The 15,206-nt window shown below is 49.2% G+C and overlaps 3 protein-coding genes across 6 annotated transcripts in view; 1 reads left to right on the top strand and 2 right to left on the bottom strand.

Annotated features, from left to right (window-relative positions):
- The window catches only part of LOC105471195 (transient receptor potential cation channel subfamily V member 5), a 34,555-nt gene extending 29,493 nt beyond the window's left edge, over positions 1 to 5,062 (bottom strand). For 2 of the 4 annotated variants that reach the window (XM_071094329.1, XM_011723564.3), the window contains exons 1-3: positions 4,651 to 5,062; positions 3,614 to 3,946; positions 3,301 to 3,519 (exon numbers count right to left, since the gene is read on the bottom strand). The gene's annotated coding sequence lies outside the window, so the exon portion shown is untranslated. The other 2 variants (XM_011723565.3, XM_071094328.1) reach the window with 2 other exon arrangements.
- LLCFC1 (LLLL and CFNLAS motif containing 1) lies at positions 4,828 to 6,154 on the top strand. Its single transcript, XM_011723569.2, has 2 exons — positions 4,828 to 5,098; positions 5,634 to 6,154. The coding sequence occupies exons 1-2, from the start codon at positions 4,966 to 4,968 to the stop codon at positions 5,867 to 5,869; spliced, it is 369 nt and encodes a 122-aa protein (XP_011721871.2). The 5' UTR covers positions 4,828 to 4,965; the 3' UTR covers positions 5,870 to 6,154.
- A 244-nt stretch (positions 6,155 to 6,398) lies between these two features.
- LOC105471194 (Kell metallo-endopeptidase (Kell blood group)) overlaps positions 6,399 to 15,206 on the bottom strand; it is a 42,960-nt gene continuing 34,152 nt past the window's right edge. Inside the window, exons 12-20 of the mRNA XM_071094121.1 lie at positions 11,497 to 11,607; positions 9,926 to 10,024; positions 9,594 to 9,671; positions 9,056 to 9,156; positions 8,759 to 8,869; positions 8,549 to 8,616; positions 8,165 to 8,334; positions 7,723 to 7,818; positions 6,399 to 6,694 (exon numbers count right to left, since the gene is read on the bottom strand). Coding sequence (XP_070950222.1) covers positions 6,533 to 6,694; positions 7,723 to 7,818; positions 8,165 to 8,334; positions 8,549 to 8,616; positions 8,759 to 8,869; positions 9,056 to 9,156; positions 9,594 to 9,671; positions 9,926 to 10,024; positions 11,497 to 11,607 — 996 coding nt within the window. The 3' untranslated portion in view covers positions 6,399 to 6,532. The remainder of the gene's footprint in view (positions 6,695 to 7,722; positions 7,819 to 8,164; positions 8,335 to 8,548; positions 8,617 to 8,758; positions 8,870 to 9,055; positions 9,157 to 9,593; positions 9,672 to 9,925; positions 10,025 to 11,496; positions 11,608 to 15,206) is intronic.

The following is a 15,206-nucleotide window of genomic DNA, read 5'->3' as shown; positions in this document are numbered from 1 at the left end:
CTTTGCAGTCTCAGTTCCTAACCTGTGGAATTGGGGTAACAGCTATGCTGCCTCACAGGAGCATCGGTAAAGCACGTGTCACAAGTACTCAATCACTGCTGATCCTCCTTCCACAAGTGGGCTCAAGAGACCCCCCGGGCTTCTTCTCAGAGCTTCCCATTTATGTGTCTTGTCATCTCTGTCCTCAACCCTGCATCTCAAAGGAGGGTTTCTGTCCCCTACTTCCCAGGCCAACCCCTCTCTGTTAGAATTCCTCATGACCGTGACCAGTCAGCTTCCCGGAGCATCACCGAGCAGGCTCTCTTGTCCCTGGGGAGGCAGGCCAGAGGAGCCCCCAGGGGCCCTGAGTTACTATGGAGGTTGAACAGCAGAAACTGGGCAAAGGTAGATTACAAAGAAATCATGATTCCACGTTTGGGACTCTTTCCAGGAATGAAACACCAGGAGGAATGAGTAATGTTGAGTAATTTTATATATTTTATATTATATTTTATATATTAAGTAGTTTCCCTTATCCACAGTTTCACTCTCTTACAGTTCAGTTACCTAAGGTCAGCCACAGTTGGAAAATAGGTGGGTACAGTACTATAACATATTTTGAGAGAGAGAGAGAGCATTCACATAACTATATTATTATAATTTTCTATTTTGTTTTATTGTTGTTAAACTCTTTTTTTTTTTTGAGACAGAGTTTCACTTTTGTCTCCCAGGCTGGAGAGTAATGGTGTGATCTCGGCTCACTGAAACCTCCACCTTCCAGGTTCAAGCTATTCTCCTTCTGCAGTCTCCCTAGTAGCTGAGATTACAGGTGCCCACCATCACGCCCGGCTAATTTTTTTATTTTTAGTAGAGACAGGGTTTCACCATGTTGGCCAGGCTGGTCTCAAACTCCTGATCTCAGGTGATCTGCTTGCCTCAGCCTCCTGAAGTGCTGGGATTACAGGTGTGAGCCACTGTGCCTGGCCTAAACTCTTAACTGTGCCTAATTTATAAATTAAATTTCATCATATGTAGGTATGTATGTATATATATAGGATAAAAGATAGTATACACAGGGTTTGGTGCTATCTAAGGTTCCTGGCATCCACTGGGGCATCTTGGAATGTATCCCCTGAGGTTAAGAGGGGACTTCTGTATATGATAGCTTGTATTTATCTTCTCATTGTTTTCAAAGAGGTACATCAGTATTATTGAATTGCATGCACTCAATAGATGTATCAGGTAAATGAGAACAAGGAAGAATTCTCTGTGTGAGAATCCTTGGGTGTGTTGGCCCCAAGCCCCATGGCTAGTGGCGAGACTGGAACTGGCCATGAACTTGAGATCTCAGCTCCAAACCACTCTCCAGAACTTGTTCCTTCTTGGGAATCTTTTGGCTATAAAGATGTGAGAGACCAGTGTGAGGATACGCTGGGACCCTCCCTCTGGGGGTCTTGAAGAGTGGGGACTGCCCCCTTCTTTTGTTGTAAGAAAGAGAGATCTGCTCCCGAGATTGAGGGATGGACCAAATAACCTTTAGAGAAGGACAAGAATTGAAAGGAAAATAAATAGGGAAACTAAGAGGAGCTAATATTCATTGATGTTTCCAAAGGGGGAACATTTTGATCTTTTTCTTATTAAAAGCCAGAAGGAAAAGTTAAAAAAAAAAAAAAGATACAGTGGAATTATGTTCTCACTGGGAGTGGGGAGGGCTCAATTTGTGGGACATTTTTCTGCCTCGCTGGGGGTGACGCCCTTGTGGAGTGACTTCCAGTCTAAGGAGATGGAGGGAGCGATAAGGGTGAGGTGGGGGTTGTAGATGCCTTGATAAGCAAGGCAGGCCAGGAAAGGAGCACCTGCCAAGGAAACTACAACCCATAAAGCTGGTCCTGGAGCAGGGGGGTTGGGACGTGGGGGGCCGGCAGGGGAGGAGGCTGGCCCAGTCTGAGCTGCACAGAGCAGGCGTGCAGGGACTTGCCGCCAAGGGCATTGTCCAGGGGTCTGGGGAAGAGAAAGGGGAGGCCCAGTGCTCAGGCCTCCCCTTCCCACCGCCATCCCTGGGCCTTCTCCCTCTCACTTGCCCTTCTCTGCCTACCTTGTCCTCCCCAGTGGGAAGGGCATGGACAAGTAGCCTGGGTGAGAACCACGGTGTCCCCCGCAGTCCCAGCTGGTAGACCAGAGATTTGGAATCTCTCCTGTTCTCTCCTGGCCTTCTCTCCCTACTGTTTCTTCCTCTTGTGATATTCAACATTACCATTCTATTTTTCCTTTTCTCTCCTTTCTTTTCATGCCTTTCTCAGCTTTCTGCAAGTGAGGACGCCTGCAAACTCTCCCCTTCAGAGAACAGCTTCCCTGCCGCTGATGCACGGTCAGTAATGCCTCCAGGCACCCGGGAGAACTGGGTTGGGGGCATCAAACTACACTGTCAGGTCCCAGAACCCTTCACACCAAAGCAGCCTGACCTCTTATTCTAACATAGTAAGGAGGAGGAGGAAACATAATTCCTAGATTTCCATTTTTAAGAATTACACTCCCACCCCATGTGGCCACAGCCATCTAGGAAAAGGATTCAGGGCCAGGTGCGGTGGCTCATGCCTGTCATCTCAGCACTTTGGGAGGCCGAGGTGGGCACATCACGAGGTCAGGAGTTAGAGACCAGCCTGGCCAACATGGTGAAACCCCGTCTCTACTAAATTAAAAAGAAAAAAAAATTAGCTGGACAAGGTGGCAGCCACCTGTAATCCCAGCTACTCGGGAGGCTGAGACAGGAGAATCACTTGAACCCAGGAGGCGGAGGTTGTGGGTGAGCCGAGATCGTGCCATTGCACTCCAGTCTGTGCAGCAAGAGCGAGACTCCATCTCAAAAACAACAAAGTGATTATCACTGGATGGTGGAATCATTAGCCTTTTGGGGGTTTTGTATTTTTCTGTATTTTATACTTTTGTAATAAGAAAAAGTATTTAAGGGATTCCCTGTTTTCTGCAAGAATTTATCTCTTTCAACACTGGGTGCGGGGGTGGTGACAGGCTGGTGGTGGTGGTAAGGAAATGGAAGTAATGGAAACAACTCAGTTATTTCCACTCAAGCCTGCCCGGGAGGCAATTCTCACCCCAGCCACCCCACCCATTCATTCCCACAGAGCGGGAGATGGCTTCTCTTTTTGCCAGGAAACCAAGAGGCTCCTCCCCCAAAAATAGCCAGGAGGGAGGAGATTAGTGATGGTTTTTTCCATTCAAGCATCATTCTTTGGATCTCAGGTCAATGGGTTCAAGGTAGGGGTGAGCAAGGTCACCTGCCTACTTGAATCTTTCCTTACTCACCTTCAAGTGACCTCCTGTACCACGCCCCAGTCCCTCGTCATCTGGCTTGGACCATCAGGAAGTGTAAAAGATGGTGCTGCCGTACGCGAGAGAGCATCCATGTGGGCATGTCTGCTGACATAAGTAACCTCTGTGGGAAAGCATCTCCTTGTGTGTTTCTCTGTCTGCAGTTCGCTCTTGCGGAAAGGGTGCCTGTCTCCGCAGTGTCCTTGGACCTGCCTGTGGTGTTTCATTCAGGTCTGGTATGCATGGATGAGCAGGAGCAGTGTGAACTGGTTATGAGAGTTCAGGAGTGACTAAAGTCTCCTCTTACCTGTCTTAGCAGCCATCCTGCATCTCATGGCCCACGTCTCTGTTGCTGGTTTTTGAAAAAAGGTCTTCATTCTGTCTCCCTAACTCACAACCCTCCAACCATCTCTGCCCAAGAAGCAGTTGGGGGTGATTACCCACAGCCAGTTGCTGCCAACAGATCTGTGCTCGCCAGGCTCATGGGCAGGAGGCACATCCGGGTACTGAGGCACGATTCTTCCAGATCTGTTATTTGGGATCCTAGACTCCCTGCCACACTGCGGCTTCTCTGCAGACTCTAACTCCTTCCGCCAGCAATAAGGTTGGAGATGAGTCTCTAACAACCTTTTCTTTCTGTCTAAGAGTACAGAAAGGTGTAAAATGAAAGAAGAGGCTGTTTCAGCCTGGTGGTACAAGAGGGCAAAGGCTAGAAAAGGGGGAAAACCAGGGGAGGGTGAAGAGAGGGTGTGAATGGGTTCTACTGGCTGCAAGGCACCCTGCTCTGTCTCTCTCTCTCTCTCTGATCACTCTGTCTTCATCTGTCTCTCTGTCTGTACGTCTCTATCTCTCTCTGTCTCTACCCCTCAGTTTCTGCCTGTCTCTGTGTCTTTCTCTTTTTCTATGTCTCTGTCTCTTCCTGTCTATGCCTGTCTCTGTTTCCCTGTCTCTGTCTTTTATACACACACAGAGCATGTGCCCTTGCCCATCCTTGCCCTGTGCTCCTCCCATCTTTATTTTCTGGCAGACCCATGCTTCATGTAGAGCAGCATGTTCATGCCCACGACTTGAGAATCCTGGCTGGCACGCCTGTTCTGGGCCTCATCCTATGCAAACCACTCTGTTACAGAAAGGCCACACGGAATAGTGGGAAGATATCATATTTAAAAGTAAAAGTTAATCAAGAGTCCTTTTCTGCCCCTTAATATTTGGGTGATTTTGAGTGACAGAGTCATTTTTTCTTTGAGCCTCAGTTTCCTCATGCATATAATGGATATGAGAACACTATGATTTTGCAGTCCTGGTTGCTACGTGGATCTAATGGTGTAATGGATGTGAATGTACCTTGCAAACTCTTAAGTCATTTATGTTACTAAATACAGGATGACCCACTGTGTTCATCTTGGAAGCCTCTGCCATGCCTTTGGCTGTGCTCTATTCTCGTGCCTCGCCATGGAATGCTCTAGTGAGCTGGAATGAAGGTCAGGCCCATGGCTGTGATGTCACAGAACATGTGAAGTCAGAGGTCCTATGGAAGGGAAGGGGAAAAAATGCCTCTGGAAAGGGGTAAGGGCCAGGACAGGAATGGGGCAGGAGGTGCAGGGATCCTGCTGGTCACTGGGAGCAGGGGGCGGCTGAAGGCAGTGAGTGGGCAGATTCATGCCTCCCCTGGCCTCCCAGCTCTGCAGGGCAGCGTTCCTGGTTCCCATCTTGCTGCTGCTGCAGGTGAAGCCTCTGAATGGGAGCTCAGGCCCCAAAGATGGGAGCCAGACAGAGAAAACGCCCTCTGCAGGTAGGTGGAAAAAAAGATAGGAGAGTCTGGAAGCTCAGGGTCAGGTCTGTGTGAAGCCGGGCCCCAGGTCACTGATGAAGCTAGGGTGAGACCTGACATAGGTCTGGTTTATTGGGGGTAACTCCAGCTGCTGATGGTTGTCGTGTGACATAATAGTGTCAAGGAACACCATGGGCCAGCGGAGCTTGCATGCAACTTCTGTGTGAGTAAGCATGATGCATTTGCCTGGCTTCAAGGTGGCCCCTGACTCCCCTAGTGCTGAAACCCTAGAGGAGGCAGCTAGCCTTAGCAATGGTGTGTGTGTGTGTGTGTGTGTGTGTGTGTGTGTGTGTGTGTGTGTGTTTGAGTTGTGGCTGTGGTTGAACACAGAGCAGAAAAAACCTCTAGAAATAGCATCCCCTCTCTGGTCAAGGCCAAGGATATGGGCAATTGGGACTGCAGCCCTAGGCTTCAACGTGTTTTTCCTATTCTAACTTCTCCTTTCTGGTTCAGGCCAGGGTCAGGGCTCAGTTCTCATCCTTTTCCCCTGTTCCAGACCAGAATCAAGAACAGTTCGAAGAGCACTTTGTGGCCTCCTCAGTGGGTGAGATGTGGCAGGTGGTGGACATGGCCCAGCAAGAAGAAGACAAGTCGTCCAAGACGTCATCTATTCACAAGCCCTCTTTCCACCTCGGTTTCTGCTTTAGTTTGGCCAGTGTCATGATTTTCTTAGGAGGGCCATTGAGGCCGACATTCCTAAATATCCATCTCTACTTCATGCTCACTTACTGACCCTCCCTCCCTTATGGGCTTCAGGTCACAACTCCCAAAGAAGATGCAGGCGTGGCTCTCTGCCTCTGATTACCATCACTGTACCTCAGGGTTCAGCATCAGAGTTACCAATTGCCATCAGTGCTGACTGACTGCCTCTCCGGGTTCGGAGTTTCATCTCCCAGGGCCAGAGACAGCAGACTCACATCCTTCTCTCCCACACCTCTCCTGGTTTTGTTCAGGACAGCAGATTAGAGGCAGGAGGCAATGACAATAAAATAACAATAAAATTCTGAGAACAATTGGGAGCAGCTTTCCGATACTTAATCCAAGCCCTTCTCGTCTTTAGCTAGACTGCTTTATTGTCCAATCTTTGGTCCACTGGGTGGTCTTCAAACCCACCAGGTCACCAATTGTTGATTTTTTCCTTTTCTTGTGTCCATGAAATATTTTTGGCATTTCTCCCTCTTATCTTTTCTGACTTCAGGTATTTTTCTCCCCTATAGTTAATGACTTCTAGGCATAGAACATAGCAGGAACAAATCATTAAGAGACAAGCAGAAGCCAAGTGCCGGCTTTTATTTTTGGAACAGAAGTGGAAAGGAAATCTTGCTCTGATTCCATGGATGTGACCAGGGAGGTGTTGGTCGATATTTCTGTGCTGTGGCATCTTCGGTAACCAAGTTACCAGAGCTGGCAGCGGCTGGAGGGGCTCAAGAGGGTACCACGTGCACAGCGGAAGTATCTGGCAAAGGCTGGGGTGCTGCTGAGGGGCCCGTGGACTCGGAGGTGTGGAGGGCTGTGAGTGTCGTAAGATTCCTGGGGGCTGGGCTCCCTACACATCACCTGAGCAGGAAGAGAGGTCATTGAAGGAGGAGGGTCCACAAGACAAGGCTGACCTAGTGACAAGGGGTGATCAGGGACAGCAGACAAAGAGGGGAACAGGGGATCAAGTGCTCCAAGGGCCACATGGAGCATTTGAAATGTATAGTTCACTTAATCTGGTGATAGTAGTCCAGGAGGAGGGCCTGGGCTGTATAATGATACCATTTATCAGTGACCGAGAGGTGGGGTCTAGCACAGGAGCTCTGGGGTGAAGTCTAATCTAAGTGTGTTGAAGACCTGACACCTGAGTCTGTTGAGGGAACAGAGGGTGCTTAAGGAGGTGATGTCAAGTGGCCGCCATACCTAAGGTCAGGCGTCTGAAGAGGAATGTGGCATACAGTCAGCCTGTCACAGGCTTTTTATTTTTATTTATTTTTTTTTTTTTGAGACTGAGTCTTGCTCTATCGCCCCGCCTGGAGTGCAGTGGCAGGATCTTGGCTCACTGCAACCTCCGCCTCCCAGGTTCAAGCGATTCTCGTACTTCAGTCTCCCGAGTAGCTGGGATTACAGGTGCCCGCCACCACGCCCAGCTAAGTTTTGTATTTTTTGTAGAGACGGGGTTTCACCATGTTGGCCAGGCTGGTCTTGAAATGCTGATCTCAAGTGATCCACCCGCCTCGGCCTCCCAAAGTGCCAGGATTACAGGCATGAGCCACTGCGCCCAGCCACAGGCTTATTTTTAAGGCATCTGCATTTTGGGGGTATGAGAGGAGAAAAAAGTTGGTCTCCTCTCCTGGAGGAACCTGGGAGTAGAGTTTTTTCTACCTTTGGAGTTGTAGGGGTGCTGAATTAGGTAGAAGAAACGGTAGTCATCTGAGGGGTGATTCCAAGGGGTAGGGAGGGATGAGAAAAGATGACAGTGAGGACATCTGCAGCAGAGGGTTTGGGGTATTTGGCGGAGTGTCCAAGGAGGGGAGTTCCATGAGCTTCAGTAATAAGGCGTTCAAACTGACATAAAGCAAGCTGTGGCAGGAGGTGGCTGTACCTACCTGGGCATAGCTTCGAAAGAAGATCTGCTGGGGGCTGAAGTCCAGGCGGGGCAGGACGGTCTCCCCACGGTGCCATAACAGCCTCTTGCTGTATGCCTGGGTAGGGGTGGGTGGAGAAGGGCCCTCAGGCTCTAGACCTGTGGCCATTTGTAAGTCCCTCCACACAGTACCCAAAACCCATGGCCCTTGCTCACTGGCTCTGCACTGACAAGTTGATCTGAGCCAGAAGAAAGAGTAATTCCCAGAAGACCTATAGATGTCCTAAAAACAGAAGATCTCTGGGGTAGGAGGGGGATCCCCAGGTTGCCGTCTGTTCAGGGGGGATGTGAAGGGCAGAAATCCATGCAACTGTACCTGCGTCAGGAAGGGTGGCAGGAAAACTTGAGCACATGTTTTCTAGTCTGCCAGTGCACATAAATTGTGGCCCTTGACACTTGCATACCTGCAGCGCAATGGCTAGCCCCCCCACGTCTGCAGCGTTCTCCAAGAATGTGAGGGAGTCATTGAAGGAGGTTCCGCTGGGTAATGGAAAGGCAGCATAATGGCGTTTCAGGCACAGGAGAGCTTCCTGGAGGGCATGGGTGTCACAGGCTGGGCACCCGCCAGGCAGCACTATTGAAAACAGGGCAAGAGAACATAGGGTTGGTGCTGCCGAGGTGAAGATGTGGGTGGTACCACAAACTGACCCAGCTCCCAGGAGCATGGCAAAGTTCCCAGGACTGCCCCACCTCAAACCTTAAATAACCTCCCTTTCCCCTCTAGGCCCCCCTGTGGCCTTCCCTCAGGTTCCCTATAATCCCACCTCCCAGTGGCCCCTGTTACCCACAGAGCTGGTAGAAGATGTGCAACAGCTCGTGGGCCATGATGCTGCCAGCAGCGCCAAAGTTCACAGCTCTAGGGAGACAAGGGCTTGTTTGACCCCCAGAATCTTTTGGCATTTTTGACCCCAATTCTCCAACTGTAAGTCCCATTCATTATAACACCTGTCGGCCCCTCTTGGGAAACTCCCTACCTACCCTCAGAGAGTAACCCATACCTGGGGTAGCCAGGGTGGAAGAACGGGGGTTGGAGGAGTCCAGCTGGAAAGACTACCACATGGTCAGATATTGAATAGTAAGCATTGACCTCCCAAGGGGACACCTTCCACCTGTGGGAAGAGCACAAGTGAACTCCAGCCCCCACCACATATTGCCCTGCCACCCTGAGACCTACGCAGTCCCTCCCAACTGCCGTTACTATTCAGGCTGCCTGCCCTGAGCCCTGGCTTCCTTTCCTACGAATCGTGGATGGATCTCTCCAGGATGGAGTGCCTGTGCCTCCCCTGCACTCATACCTGTGTTGGGGGCAAGGCTGCAAGAAGCTCTGGACAATTCTAGCTTGGAGGGACCGGACACAGCTCAGGACAGACTGCAGGAAGTTTGGTCCAAGTTGTATCTGGGGAAGAGGCAGGAGGTGACTCGGGCACACAGAGACTTCTACAGATGCATGCTGACATACACCAATGGGACCACTTGACCCAAAACAGGCAAGCCCTGACACACAGGCATCCAGGGATTAGGAGACAGCAACCCGGTGGCATCACCACACAACACACAGGGGCTTTACACAGATCAGCACACAGATGAACACGCCCAGACAAGTCACAGGATGCATGCATGTGTGTGGGGACATGCATTGGGACCTGAAAAGATTCTATTCTTCTGCCAGCAAGACCCAGTGTGGATATTCCCCCATCGACCCCAGCCAGCACCAGGGCAAGGACAGGGCTGAGTCACCCAGGGAAAACTGAGTGTCCAACAAAGACTCAGGATGGTCAGAGAAGTGAGGAGAAGTCAAGGACTGAGAAGGAGCTGGAAAACACAGGGACCCACATCTCTGTATTCTTGTCGGGCCAGCTCTGGCTTCAGGGCCCATTCTGAAGCCCCCATCTCCACCTGCAGTTGAGCAACCTGGAGAGAGACACAGAGGGGGTAGGAACACTCTTCGAGTCTACCAGAGGGAATTTCTCCCACTCGTTGCTCTGTCCCATTGTTGCCTCCCAAGCCTCTCACATTGTTGCCAGTGTGTGTATGCAGCCCAGTGGCTTCCCTACTTAGCTTGTGCCTAGGGGGCCTTTGGCACTTGTTTCCAGTCCCCATCTCGCTTGGTCCAATACTCCATTCCCCGCACAGGCTCCCATACCAGCCAGGATGCCTGATCTGACCTTGTCCTGGGCCATGTTCTGGGTCTCCTCATTCATCCAAGGAAGCTTTCTGAGGCGAGTGATGAGGGCATCCCGGATCGCAGTGAATAATTCCATGGCCTGTGGGAGTGAGGTCCGGGGACAGGGGGACAGGATCAGAAGAGGCCTCAGCCTGGAAAAGACCCTTGGAAAAGACCTTGGCCCCAAGGAGCTGCCTGTGCTGCAGCTGTTGCTTGAGCAGCAGCTCAACTAAAGCAACTAAAGGATCTGTGGAGAAAGGAAGCAGTGCCAAGCCCACAAAGGGAAGGTGGGGCCTGGCCATCTGTGAGGGCCATCAGGGAGATATAGTTCCTTTCCATGGGATATAGTAGCCTCATGCGGGAGAAAGACAGTGTCCTTACTCCCGGGGGCAGGAACACCTCCCAGCAAGCAGAGGGAGGAGAGGGCTGTCGTTCTCTCCTCTGGCTCCGGGCCCTTGTCTTCACACCATCTTTTTTAGTGTCCACTCCCTCTCCTCATCCTCCTGAGCTCTTCAGCTCAGTCCCCCATGTCTCCCCGGCTTCACAACCTGAGTGTGTACTCACTGCTTCCCCAGCCACCTGCCACCTCATGTAAATCCTTTCTTGGAGGGAAATGAAAGGCAATATCAAGAGGCTGGGCTCTGGCATCAGAATGCCTGAGTTCAAACCCTGTCTCTGCTTTTCGGTAACTGTGTGACCTTGGGCAAGTCACTTAACCTCTCTTTGCTTCAGTTCCCTCTTGCATAAAATCAGGATAATAACAGGAACTAAATGACGTAGTTCATGCAAAGCACTTGAAGGAGTCCCAGGCATGTGGTAGGTACTCAGAAAGTACTCAGTGTTGATTTATTTGACTTATTTGCCCTCTGCAAGATTATGTCATCCGTTCTGACGTCACGTCATGTGTTGTTAAAAAAATCTTAGATAACAGGGAGGAGCCTTAGAGATGATAGTGTTCAATTTTCCTTTTTTTAGTTGTTGTTGTTGTTTTGTCTTTGTTTTTGTTTTTGAGATGAAGTTTCACTCTTGTCGCCCAGGCTGGAGTACAATGGCATGATCTCTGCTCACCGCAACCTCCGCCTCCCGGGTTCAAGCAATTGTCCTGCCTCAGCCTCCCGAGTAGCTGGGATTACAGGCATGCACCACCACACCCAGCTAATTTTGTATTTTTAGTAGAGATGGGGTTCTCCATGTTGGTCAGGCTGGTCTCAAACTCCTGACCTCAGGTGGTCCGCCCGCTTCGGCCTCCCAAAGTGCTCGGATTATAGGCATGAGCCACCGTGCCTGGCTCGATTTTCTCATTTGATGGTTGAAGAAACACAAGACCAGGAAAGTTGGGTGATTTGTCCAAGTGAGAGCATGTCATGGAGACTCTGTGGCCTAAAGCTGAACTGTTTCCACCCCAGGGATGGAGAAGGCCTTTGGGTTCCATCTCTCAGTGGCCCTTCTCTCTGACTGCCTGATTCCCCAATCACACATACCACTGAGAAAGTCAAAGTTAATAGAATGAGGGAAGGCTGGGTTGGGTGGGAAGGGGTGGAGGGATGTGGGCTGGGAAGAGCTCTCACATACAGCACTTCGGGTGCTCGGGTCAAAGGCCTCACGAACAAACAAAGCCGCCAGCGTGGGCTCGAAGAACGTGCCTGTCTTCTCCACGCACTTCATCCATCGCGGGCGGGCGGGCTATGGAGACAAAGCTGGAATGAGTGGCTCCTGTTCAGGGCTCTTTCCTCATCTGTCTCCCCAGTCTTCACTAGATCTTCATTCCCAGAGGGTGCTCTTTTGACGGGACTTTCTGGGATTCATCTCAGTTTACTACCCCTTAGGGTGACGCACATCACCACTCAGTACAAAATAAGCACATCTTCCTCAGAGCTGGTCTCATGAGCCTGGCTGAGCAAATCCTTCATGTTATTGCCTATTGAATTTGACAGCAAGGCCTCTAGGAGGCATCATTCTGGGGGACCAAGAGGCTCCTGGGAAGAAGATGAGAACCCAAACCTCATACCTCGGCAATCTGATGTTCCCCCTGTTCCCCCCCACCCCTCCCAACCACTCTACTCCAGGGTCCCAGCAATGATTCCCATCCTCCATGCTTCTTTGCTCAAAACGGAGATTGCAGATGGAAAGTCTGTTCTACCACCATCACCCTTATCCTCTCTCCAGGTGGGCATGGTGTATTATACTGTAGCATCTTATAAAGAAGAAAATTATCAGAGTAGAACTGGGTTTTAGATGCCATATTGTTTGCTAGGAAAAGAGGACACAAGACAAGACTCATTGTATAAATTCATAGAGCTGGAAGACTTCCAGCCAAGTCAGAGAGGAGAGAATAGAACGGGAAGGTGGAGGGCTTTCACTGCAGAGGCAGGAGGCCATGGACAAACACCCAAGAGGGCAGTGCCAGCTGAGGACCTCGAGAATGAGAAACATAAGAGACAGACGCTGAGAAGGTCTTGGCGGTAGGCTTGAATGGCTTTGAAAACTTGACCAAGGTGTAAACCCAGAGATGACACAGGGTAAATGGAGACACAAACTCAAGGAACCCAGGGGCAGGAGGAGGTAGCTGGCTTGAGGGAAAGCTGAGCTGGAACTGATAAATACCAGCTAATATGCTAATTTGGGTTAGGCAGGATGAAGCCTCAAAACTTTATTCCTGTGATTTTTTTACTTCCCAAAGACCTGTCCACAGGGAAGGTAGGAAGGGTGCCACTAATACTCTCTCTGCAGGAGCTAGGCTGGTCCTGGGAACGGAGGCGGTTTATGTGCATCCCACTAGAGGAAACAGACCAAAGAGGCCAGTCTGGTAGTCACTGAAGAAGAAACTTCTGAACCCACCAGTTAAAGAGGTTATCATTTTGGAGGTTGCTGCAGGCCTGGCTGCCCACATCTGTGTTCTGTTGCACCTTGAGGTCTGCTAACCTTGTCTATTTTTATTTTTATTTTTATTTCTATTTTGTGACAGAGTCTCACTCTGTGACCCAGGCTGGAGAACAGTGGTGCGATCTCGGCTCACTGCAATCTTCACCTCCCGGGTTCAAGTGAGTCTTCTGTTCAGTCTCCCAAGTAGCTGGGATTACAGGTGGCTACCACCAGAGATGGAGTTTTGCCATGTTGGCCAGGCTGGTCTCAAACTCCTGGGCTCAAGTGATCCACCTGCCTTGGCCTCCCAAAGTGCTGGGATTACAGGCATGAGCCGCCGCACCTGGCCAACCTTGTCTCTGATAAAGAGAAGAGGCTCAGATTCTTCTCATGCTGCATGAGTTGGAGCTCTGAAACAACAGGAACTAAAAGGAAATCCGGGTCTGAAAGCAATTATAGGGCCAAGTTGAGAATCTGCCAGCCACATTCTGCTGGACAAGCTTGGCTCCAGGAATACCTCTTATCAGACAGTTGCTACACCTGGAGCAGCAACCAGCATCAAAAGAGAGCTCACTTGAGCTTGGAAGTGTGGATCTGCCTATCCTGCTCACCCTCCTGTTCTTGATTTGTTTCCTGATGCCCTTTGCTGGAGCCTGATCATTTCTCCAACATGCTTTGCCATGGGACCTGACTGCTGGAGAGTACAATCGCCACTGCAGACTACTGCTACAGCTGTCTCTCAAGATGTGGAATGGTAGTGTATACCACACTGACTGCAAAGGGAGAGTTACAGAGAGAGAGAGAAGGAGAGAAATAGAATTAGAGAAAAAAAAGTCTCCAAAATATAAACAATAGAAAAAATATTTCAAACCCAAGATAAAGAAACTCAGTGGACTAATTTTAGGGCACCAAAAAAAAAAAAAAAAAAAAAAAGTTGCACATGTAACCTCAGAACCACAAATAGTATTTGAGAAATGATAGAAATCAGGACAAATTCTACAAGTCCGGAGGGAAGCAAAAATTTGACCAATCTTCTATAGGATGAAAGGAAATTTTAGGGATTACAGGCCAACCAGGAAACTTTAACGTTAATTTCTAAGCAAAATTGTAGAACGAATCGTTAGACAGTTTTTGAACACTTGGAAAATAATGTGTAACTACTAAGGACTATGATAGGATCACTGAAGAAAAATGATGTCAAAATAATAAAAATTCCTCTGGCTAAAAGTCTTGTGTAACTAAGGCATATGAAAGACCAGAACCCCCAAACTCCAATAGGGGCCATGTGGAGGCATAACAGAGAACAGCAGGGCAACATCAGAGCCACAGGGCATGGTGGGGCTACAGAGAACGCACCCAGCCCCCAGCTGCGCCATGTAGCGACAGTCAGTTGTCGCCACAGGAGAAGGCTAGTCCAGTGTTTCCCAAGCTTCACAGACGTGCGCGCGCGCACACACACACACACACACACACACACACACACAGAGCGTGGAAACCTGGCGCGGGCGCACACACACACACACAGGGTGGAAAACTGAATGCTGGCATGCCATATCCTAATTTTTGAATATTGGTGATTAATTCAATGTTTGCAAAAGATTCTACAGGCTAACAAAACCCATCTATAGACGAAATACATCCTCAAGCACCACGACCATCCTACCACTGAATAGAGTATTAGCACTTACTAAGTTTGAGTTATTAACTTAAACCCCTGTGATTCAGTGACACCAGTTGTCAAAATGAAAACAACATCTAGTCTACCTTCCTCACAGGTTTGGGGATCAGGTGAAATAATACCTTTCAAGTACCCTAAGGCACTACCCCACTCTGTTGGCATTATCTTGATTTAGCCATTCTTGGAAAATACAGATTGAGTCCTAGTGAATTAGAGAAACTGATGTTGAATGACAGTGCAATTACAGTGGAGTCTCATCTGGCCAAATCATAAGTAAACATCAATGGTGAATGATATCAAGTTAACTTGACCTCCCCTGACATTCCTACTAAGAATCCTAACTACCACTCACTTAGCATTTCCTTTCCTCATTTCCTGTTTTGCTTTCCTTCATAACACAACCTAACATATTTTATTATTTTATTAGTTTGTTTATTGCCTTTCTTCCTTCACCAGGATATACAGCTGAAGGCAAGGTTATTTATTTGTCTGTTTTGTTCATTGCTGCATTCCAAGTGCCTGGAGAAGTACCTGAAGTACACTAGGTTCTCAACAAATGTTTGTTACAAAAACGAATGCATAAATCCATAGCTAGGTCTTCAATAACCTGACCAATGCCCTTCTCCCTTCAGGATCTTAACAGTAGTCTGGATGAAGATACACTGAATAAAACTGCAAATGATCCAAAGCTGGAAGACCTGAATAAATTGAGATGTTGGGCTGAATATAAATCATTCACATT

The sequence above is a fragment of the Macaca nemestrina genome, chromosome 4 (assembly GCF_043159975.1).
Source record: "Macaca nemestrina isolate mMacNem1 chromosome 4, mMacNem.hap1, whole genome shotgun sequence".
NCBI lineage: Eukaryota > Metazoa > Chordata > Mammalia > Primates > Cercopithecidae > Macaca > Macaca nemestrina.
The sequence above is the reverse complement of the archived record's forward strand: the minus strand, read 5'-3'. Positions and strand labels throughout refer to the sequence as shown.